General features: G+C 43.9%; 1 protein-coding gene across 1 annotated transcript; it reads right to left on the bottom strand.

The window, feature by feature from the left end:
• Positions 1 to 4429: 4429 nt before the first annotated feature.
• Positions 4430 to 9173, bottom strand: LOC311102842 (transcription cofactor vestigial-like protein 2; the record flags this gene model as incomplete). Its single annotated transcript, XM_084144284.1, has 4 exons — positions 4430 to 4473; positions 5456 to 5902; positions 8181 to 8523; positions 9087 to 9173. The coding sequence occupies 4 exons, from the start codon at positions 9171 to 9173 to the stop codon at positions 4430 to 4432; spliced, it is 921 nt and encodes a 306-aa protein (XP_084000410.1).
• Between the last annotated feature and the right edge of the window lie 920 nt (positions 9174 to 10093).

Below are 10093 nucleotides of genomic sequence, written 5' to 3'. Positions count from 1 at the left end.
ATCAAAAAAGATAGAAAAAAATTATTGGATGAAACATTGAATTTGACATTACTGCTATTAGCCAATAGAAACGCATTGAATAACAGATTCACCACAAGGAACAAAGGATAGTCCCAAAAAATTATCTAAAGTGTCTACCCTATATCTGAGAGATATACAGTTGAAGTCGGAAGTTTACATACACTTAGGATGGAGTCATTAAAACTCGTTTTTCAACCACTCCACAAATGTCTTGTTAACAAACTATAGTTTTGGCAAGTCGGTTAGGACATCTACTTTGTAAATGACACAAGTAATTTTTCCAACAATTGTTTACAGACAGATTAATTCACTGTATCACAATTCCAGTGGGTCAGAAGTTTACATACACTAAGTTGACTGTGCCTTTAAACAGCTTGGAAAATTCCAGAAAATGATGTCATAGCTTTAGAAGCTTCTGATAGGCTAATTTACATCATTTGAGTCAATTGGAGGTGTACCTGTGGATGTATTTCAAGGCCTACCTTCAAACTCAGTGACTCTTTGCTTGACATCATGGAAAAATCCAAAGAAATCAGCCAAGACCTCAGAAAGAAAAATGTAGACCTCCACAAGTCTGGTTCATCCTTGGGAGCAATTTCCAAATGCCTGAAGGTACCACGTTCATCTGTACAAACAATAGTACACAAGTATAAACACCATGGGACCACGCAGCCGTCATACTGCTCAGGAAGGAGACGCGTTTTGTCTCCTGGAGATGAACGTATTTTGGTGCGAAAAGTGCAAATCCATCCCAAAACAACAGTAAAGGACCTTGTGAAGATGCTGGAGGAAATAGGTACAAATGTATCTATATCCACAGTAAAACAAGTCCTATATCGACATAACCTGAAAGGCCGCTCAGCAAGGAAGAACCCACTGCTCCAAAACCGCGATAAAATGCCAGACTACGGTTTGCAACTGCACATGGGGACAAAGATCGTACTTTTTGGAGAAATGTCCTCTGGTCTGATGAAACAAAAATAGAACTGTTTGGCCATAATGACCATCGTTATGTTTGGAGGAAAAAGGGGGTTGCTTGCAAGCCGAAGAACACCATCCCAACCGTGAAGCACGGGGGTGGCAGCATCATGCTGTGGGGGTGCTTTGCTGCAGGAGGGACTGGTGCACTTCACAAAATAGATGGCATCATGAGGAAGGAAAATTATGTGGATATATTGAAGCAACATCTCAAGACATCAGTCAGGAAGTTAAATCTTGGTCGCAAATGGGTCTTGCAAATCGACAATGACCCCAAGCATACTTCCAATGTTGTGGCAAAATGGCTTAAGGACAACAAAGTCAAGGTATTGGAGTGGCCATCACAAAGCCCTGACCTCAATCCTATAGAACATTTGTGGGCAGAACTGAAAAAGCGTGTGCGAACAAGGAGGCCTACAAACCTGACTCAGTTACACCAGCTCTGTCAGGAGGAATGGGCCAAAATTCACCCAACTTATTGTGGGAAGCTTGTGGAAGGCTACGCGAAACGTTTGACCCAAGTTAAACAATTTAAAGGCAATGCTACCAAATACTAATTGAATGTATGTAACCTCTGACCCACTGGGAATGTGATGAAAGAAATAAAAGCTGAAATAAATCATTCTCTCTACTATTATTCTGACATTTCACATTCTTAAAATAAAGTGGTGATCCTAACTGACCTAAGACAGGGAATTTTTACTAGGATTAAATGTCAGGAATTGTGAAAAACTGAGTTTAAATGTATTTGGCTAAGGTGTATGTAAACTTCCGACTTCAACTGTAAGAAAGATCAGGAAACTATTTTTATTTATTTGTTATATTTATTCATGCCCTTATTTTAGGCACTAAACTATCTCCATATATACCTGTCTCCTCCCCTTCATCTACACTGATTGAAGTGGATTTAACAAGGGACATCAATAAGGGATCATAACTTTCACCTGGATTCACCTGGTCAGTCTATGTCATTGAAAGAGCAGGTGTTCGTAATGTTTTGTATACTCAGTGATAGTCTAACTGGTGTAACTATGCAATATGCTGTTACATTGTCTTTAGGTCATTGCAGTTGTAATGGCGGATTTGAAATAGAAACATTTCTATGCTTAGATCATAGAATTACATCTTAGAACTCAAATTAAATAATTAATTAATTAATTGTAAGTATTTTAATAGGATCTTTGTGGCTTGAATGGGATATAATATACCCTATGCTTATACAGGTTACAATACTGTACACCTTATAATATACCTTTTGTAATTTTGTATATGCATGGCTTTAAGTTGTCTGGCACAGATTGCTTTGAGAAACAAGATACAGTTCCTCATAAAGTCATTCCACCTTAATTACTCTACATGTGTTTTCCCAAGCTTAGGGGCCATGGTTGTATCCCAAATGGCACTCTATTCCCTATATAGTGCACTACTTTTGACTGGGGCCCATAGGGCTCTGGACAAAAGTAGTGCACTACATAGGGAATAGGATGCCATTTGGGACAAAGCCAGTGACATACTTGGCTGCTCCCGAGTGGCTCAAACATAATGGCCGTCTAAATTAACATGTACGATGCTTGGCATACTTACACAATTTGATTATCATCTGGATCAATAGTGCAGCAACAGTTTGTGCATAACTGGGAGGGTTGGAGGCATCTCTGATTACACATAATTGGAATTCAGAGCTCGTTTCCACTTCAAAGGTGTCAAAGTGTCAAATGGAAGTGGAACGGAATGTCTTTGGAGGTGTTTGGATTATTTGAAAAAAAATAACTCCAACCTTGAGATTTTGGAATTGAATTCTGTTTCAATTTACGCCCCACAAAACTATGTTGTTTAAATTGATAACTCAAACATGGTAATTTCAAGTGTAACATATCTTCAGGCTTTCACTAGCTTTCCCAGCAGGCAAAATGTGGCATGTAATGTAACAATTACATAATTTCCTGGTTGAAAAGACATCATATGACCAGACCACAACCAGGTAAAGGTGATTTTGTTCATGACAACATAAACACCTCATAGGAAAGATGTAATAATTTGGTCAGATAACAAAATTGTTATTTTATAACCAGTTTATAACCTGACCATGATGTCACAAAAGACGTCATGATGATATCATTGCAACCAGTTTTGCCACTGGGTTCATACTTTATGCTGACAGGTCCATATACTTTTGAATAATCACTCAAAGAATACCGTACAGATATTGAAAGAAAGTCTGAATTTACCATAAAAATATTTATTGACAATAATGTTATTTCTCGACAAAAGCAAGAGAATACACACCCTGAATAACATCTCAGAACAATTCTAAGGTCCACATTTTAAAACGACTAAAAATCATGTGTATAATGAAATGAACATCAATGGAACACATTCAAATTATTAAAAGTCATTATTAATACAATACTTGATCAACAGCTTGATATGCTTATTATTAAATGGGCTGATCATTACAATACACTGTAGTGTTTCCTTTCCTCAAACTAAAAGGTTAGTTCATAGATCAACAAATACTGTCCAACACCTTAATGCTAGCCTCCTGCAATCATTATTCAACCGTTTCTCAACCATCCCTTAATCATCTTTTAATAAACCACAACCACAGTATTTCCAGAGCACTGGCCAAAAATTCACATTAAAACACAAATAAATAGAAAATAAAAAAAAACAGCATTATGATTACAGTCACAATCCAAATCCATACACAGCCAGTCCAATCATCACATGTCCATTTGTTGAAATGCAGATAACTGCCCAGATAATATGGATGACGAGCGCAGTGTCAACACAGAGAAGAGACCCTGCAGTAGGGAGGGGTGTAGTGAAAGAATGGGCGACCGGTATAAACATTTCACTGTTAGACTACAGCTGTTGTTTACGAAGCATGTGATGAATAAAATGTGATTGGATTTGTTATCTCATCTGTCTTTGTTTGCACTTCCCCTGTGTCCAAAGGAAGTTTCTTATGAGCCTGTCCCTCTCTGTCTTTCTATCCAAACCAGGACACTGTTGTTAGCACATTGCTAGTGGCCTCCAATGGTCTCTATGCTGCTACACCACACAGCTGAGCCCTGAGCAGTGATAGGAGAGGAGAGAGATAGGCCAGTCGTCACAGAACGCAGAGCAGTGGTCTCCAAGGCTGTACATCTTTTCTCTCTCCGTCTCTGCTCTGCTCTGCTCTCCATGAGCCCAGCCTCTGAGTCTTTATCTCCATGGTGCACACATGCCGACCTGGAGCCTCTCGGCTGCGCTGGCACTGTGGGCCTGGGGGGGGAAGCGAGGGCAAATGAGGGGGGACGAGGGGGGGTGTTGGATGAGGGATAAAGGGGGACGAGGGGGCGGCGTGGAGGGGGCGCTTCAATGGTACAGGTCCAGACGTCCTAATTGGATCCGGTAATGGCTGGTCGATGGCGACGGAGGAGGGTTGTTAAAACCAGTACAGGTCCTTGCCTTTCTTGTGATGCTGGAGGCCTGGGGATGAAGAAAAAAAGAAAGAAGATACAATGGAGGAAAACAATGAGAACGAGGCACAATGGTTGTCATGGCTGCTCCTGCGCTCCAATCCAAACAGCTTATAGAAAAGATACAATAAACAAAAAAAAAAGGCTATTGATGATGTGTTTTCTCTGACATTAATTCGCTGTTTATGCTATACAACAGCAGCAAAGAAACATGCAGTAGGACAGCTCACAAATGTGACCTAAAAGTGACAAATATAGCTAAAAGAAATAAACTGCTGAGGTGGCTTGTAAGACCAGGTTAAAGTTGTGTGTGGATGCTAACCGCCAAATTGGGCGGTTAGTGAGGTGGACAAGACTCCAACCGTTTATTATTGGCACTAAACTGTCCCAGCACAGAGGGCAAAACACACTGATAGAGAACTGGGAAAAGTATGTTTTGTTGGTTAATAACACATACTGGTGGAGAGTCCTCTGATCGCTGCCAAACCAAATAAATGTTTGGTGTGCTCGGTAGCCATCGTTATAGGGTCAGGTGACAGGTCGTCTGGTGGGTCACCTGACCAGGAGGCCATCTTGGTTCAGGAAACTGACATTTAATAGTGTTACATTATTGATCAGCTTACATTGAAGAATTCAGAACAATAGCGCAATGACAACTGAAATTACTAACAATCGCATCCTAAGCCATGTTGACAGATGATATTGAAAAGTCAATTTCATTGGGGTTGCGGGTACACATTCATCAGCATTAAAATACTTTCTGGGGGCTCAAAGATCAGCTTACCGATGTTAATGTCAGTGGTCATAAGCCTGTCGAGCGTTTGAGGTTCATGGTGTTAACCGATACTGAAAATCGATGGGACTATGGAAACGAAGGTGGCTGTGGTTGCAGCAGAGAGAACTGCTATTGAAAAGCTGCAGGTGATTGTTGTTGTGGTTGTGCTTGTTGTGGTTGCGGTAGGCTCCGCTGCAGTAGAGAAGAGACTCCATACCTGCGTCCATGTTGAGGGCCATCTCTCCGGGGGACAGCAGGCTCGGCCAGGGCGCGGTGGGGTCCAGCTTGCTGACGTCATAGGGGTGGTGCCCGGGGAGGGAGCCCAGATGGTGGGGCCGCATGGTGGGCATGAGCAGGGGGCTGTAGGTGTGGTGGGGCTCCAGGCCACCGGGGGAGTAGAGTTCATGGAGTGGCCTGGGGGGCCCGTAGGCCTGGCTCGGGGTGTAGCCCCACCCCTCTGATGGGTGGAGGTGTGAGTGGGGGTGAGCGTGGGGGTGAGGATGGGCGTGAGGGTGCGGAATGCCCGGGTGGAGTCCGGAAGTGTAGGGGTCCATGGAATAGGTGGGCATTCCGGGTTCGCAGTGGGAGCGACTTTGGGGGGAGGGGTAGTTGCTGTCCCAGAAGGAGGGGGGGAAACTGCGCCGACTGCTGGGTGAAGGGGTATCTGAGAGAGAGAGAGAGAGAGAGAGAGAGAGAGAGAGAGAGAGAGAGAGAGAGAGAGAGAGAGAGAGAGAGAGAGAGAGAGAGAGAGAGAGAGAGAGAGAGAGAGAGAGAGAGAGAGAGAGAGAGAGAGAGAGAGAGAGAGAGAGAGAGAGAGAGAGAGAGAGAGAGAGAGAGAGAGAGAGAGAGAGAGAGAGAGAGAGAGAGAGAGAGAGAGAGAGAGAGAGAGAGAGATCAGGTTTAGGCATATGTCATGGACAGTTGTGTTACTGTGTGGCGTGATTTACAGACACATATGGAATAGCACGGGAGAGATGCATGCAAGTCATGAAAACAACATTAGTTCACATGGTTTTTTACACCTGGTACATATGTACATACAGCACACAGTCCTACCAACTGTAGACTCCTGCAGGCCACAGAAATAAATACTAGATAATCTTAGAGAGGGAGAGAGAGGGAGAGAGAGGGGAGAGAGAGCAAGAGAGAGCGAGAGAGAGATAGCGAGAGACGGAGAGAGAGAGAGAGAGAGGAGACAGAGTCTGACACCAACAGGCTCCTGAACAGCTTCTATCCCCAAACCATAAGACTGCTAAATAGCTAACAAAATGGCGACATGGACTAAGTTGACCTTTTTACACTGTCTCTATGCACACTCACAGGACTCTACACACTCAGGCACACTGACGCTCCAACACACACACACTCACTTCATTTGCTCACACACACATAACATGCACACACATTTATATTGACTCTATACACGCTCACATACAATCATCATATACGCTGCTGCTACTCTGTTTATCAAATATCCTCATGCCTAGTCAACTTACCCCTATACATATCTACCTATATCACTCCAGTATCCCTGCACGTTGTAAATAATATTTATGGTATTGGAACAGACCCTGTATATACAGTAGCTTACTTACTTCTCGTGTTCTTATTTCTTATTTGTATTTATTGTGCGTTTTTGTTCTATCTTATGTTATTTTTAGTACTACATTGATACTGATTACTGTATTGTTGGGTTTAGAGCTTGCAAGAAAGGCATTTCACTGTACTTGTGCACGTGAAATTAAAACCTGAAACAGAGATAGAGACCGACACTCATTGACACAGAGAGGAAGAGAACCCCGGCCCTGTGTCCTGCCAGCCTATATAAGGCATTGAGGGGTGTTAACCTGGAAACAAAGCATGAGGAGGGTCACATTTGTCACTAGTTGTGGCGACATCTCTCACTCCCGTGTCAGCCCTGTACCGCCCCACAACGTCCTTACCCCCACCATTCGCCCTCCCAGGAGCCCCTTTACTCCCCTCAGCCCCCTTACTTACCCCCTCCTTTGGACCTGTACACACACCCCTCCCTCACCCCTCCACCCCTCCTGCACCCCCCACCTGTTGTTGTTTCTGCACCGCCCCGTTCGCCCGAAGCAGAATGTCAGTGGGACAGTTTTATGCTTTTAGACGTTACTTTTTATATTTAGAATTACTCTGAAAAAAGACACCACCGTGCGGCAGTGCATGCAGTAGCCCCAATCAAACGAGTGGTGTGATAAATCAGCAGCGGCCATTGTGGGGCCAACCGGAGCCGTTTGAAGGCGATATGCTGGCCCGCGGGGTTCAACGCTTACGGCTGCGTATAAACATAGTATCTGTTGTCAGGCAGGAAGACGTCCAACGAGAGAGGGAGAGGGAGGATCTAAGCCCTACATGGAAATAGGGAGGACAGGGAGAGCACAACTCCAGTTTGGGTGACTACTTTGGCAAATGTAAAAGTGGAGAACTTGATCGAGAGAAATTCTAACTGTTTGTAAAAAAGCTGTAGAATACAGATAATGTGAAGACATTGGTTGACGCGAGAGGAAGAAAAACATATTCTGTGATGTTACCTGTATCTGCATTCATATTTCTCTGAAAAATCACCAAACTACACCTAACTGCCCAAAAACACACTTAACTGAGAGCATGAAGCATGTCACACTTATCTAATAATATCCCTGACCCTTGACCCTCAAGCCTTCCTAACCTCTGACCCCATCAGGGCAGAGGACAACAGGCACCACCAAACAAGCACCCTTCTGTCCATTTCTTTGCCGTTTTGGTTTGCCATTTTTTGTCTACACACACTTCTGTGTGTCCTCTGACAGCCTCACCTGGTGCACACACACACACACACACACACACACACACACACACACACACACACACACACACACACACACACACACACACACACACATAAACACCAAACACACTCCTAGCTATGTCTACCCTACCTGTGCCCAGGTCCAATGCCCTCCTCTTGCCCTCTCCCTCCATGTAGGAGCTGAGTGCCCTGGAGAAGTGTTCGTCCACCACACTGCTGATGTCCCCTTGGTAGTACGTGAAGAGGACACAACGCGACGTCAGGTACTCAGCCTCGGGCACTTCCTGTTTCTCCTTATGGCACTCCTCTTGTCGAGTGGCACAGGGATATGAGGATGAGGAAGAGGCGGAGGAGGAAGAGCCAGGGCCCGTGCTGATGCCCGCCGATACCCCCTCCGGACACCTTGGCATCCCCGCACTCTCCATCATGAAGTCTCTGCGGCGAGGAGAGGGGCTCCTCAGACCGATGGGTGCCTGAAGGGGGAGGAGGGAGGGGGGTAGGGTGGGGGCAATAGACAGTTGTTAGAAGGGAGAGATCTGGAAGACCAAGTCTATTGTGACATAAGACATGTGTGTGTGCTTGTGGGGAGGTTAGTGTGTATGTGCGTGTGTGTGCATGTGTGCTTGTGTGTGCATTGACTAATAGTCTTGTGATCATGACACTGTTTTCTCCACAACTATTCAAAGGAAATCAGTATGTGCCAATTGGTAAGCCTCCTGTCATACAAATACTGACAACAAACATCCACTGCTTCTGGTTCTGATAAACTACTAACATTTGACAAAACAAATATGAAATCCATAGCATTGATCATGGAAAATTGAGAAACAGAGAAGTGCAGGTTTGGAAACATTTTTGGAGACATTTGGTTTCTAACAGACCTCGTTGATAATCTGCACATAGATCCAACATTTTGTGTAGGTAAAACAATCAAATAGGTTGCTTTTTTTTAACGCAGAGTAAACTTCTCGCAAAACAAAGTTTCTCTCACGCGTTTAATTAATTAATTCGAAAACATTTGACAGCGCCTCCTTACCTGGAAGCTGTTGATGAACGCGGGGGCGGCTGGCGCGTACGGTGCGTAATGTCCATAGGCTGGGTACATAACATCCAAACAACTCATGGTAATGGCACGGTGTCCTCTCGGGCCAGGGAAGGGAAGTGTCGCGCTGTCATATGGAAACCAACGTTGTAAGAGAGCGAAAACATTCCGCTACCAGCAACAGCAAGACAACTAAGGAAGGCGCTCGAGCTCCGTCAGTGGCAATGCGCAGCAGGCAGCACGAGGCTCGACATCACCCCAGAGCGCGCTCTCCACTACGATGCGCAACAACAGCTGCGCTCTCAGATTGTGGGGAGAGAGTTTTTACAACAAAACCCACACAAGAGTGTCCTATACATCTCGACCCACCCACCCTTGTCCAGTAGTGGCTACCCCCTAAAATAAATGCTCAGATTTGTAAAATGTTTAAATATTACATAAACCTAAGCTGTTTAGTAAAGAATATGAAAATATATTACGATTTATTTCTATTAAGATAAGAATTGTAGGGTATTAAGAAGTGTAGCCAATGATAATTTGTCAGTAATCGGTTCATTATTGTAAAGTAAATCTATTATTATCGAATGATCTATTGTCCATGCATGTTTTCCATTTTCCATAATGTAACCTGTCTAGTTCAGTTGGCATGATCCTTAACCTCTCTGACCCCTAAATAAACTATTCCAAGGGTTACACAGAGGGTCATAGGCCAATGCTGAATTAGATTCAGTTATGGTAGTAGAGGCAATAGAGTAATTTAACAAGCAAGTGACTTCGTTAAAGGATATAGGAAATGTATATTCTATTTCCATTTAAAGTGTCAAGTTGGCCATCCTTTAAAACATCCATGGGGTAGCCAAGTAAAGTCTGCGGACATTGCAGCTATTTGGTGGGATTCTCAGAATGACACGTAGGTGTCACGTGTAGGGTGCACACACTAGCCATACCAACACCAGGAGAAAAAGACTACACAATTCCATGACAAATTATCACCCATCAGT

Source organism: Coregonus lavaretus (genome assembly GCF_964263955.1).
Source record: "Coregonus lavaretus genome assembly, chromosome: 27".
Taxonomy (NCBI): Eukaryota; Metazoa; Chordata; class Actinopteri; order Salmoniformes; family Salmonidae; genus Coregonus; species Coregonus lavaretus.
This window is presented reverse-complemented; position numbering and strand designations above follow the sequence as displayed.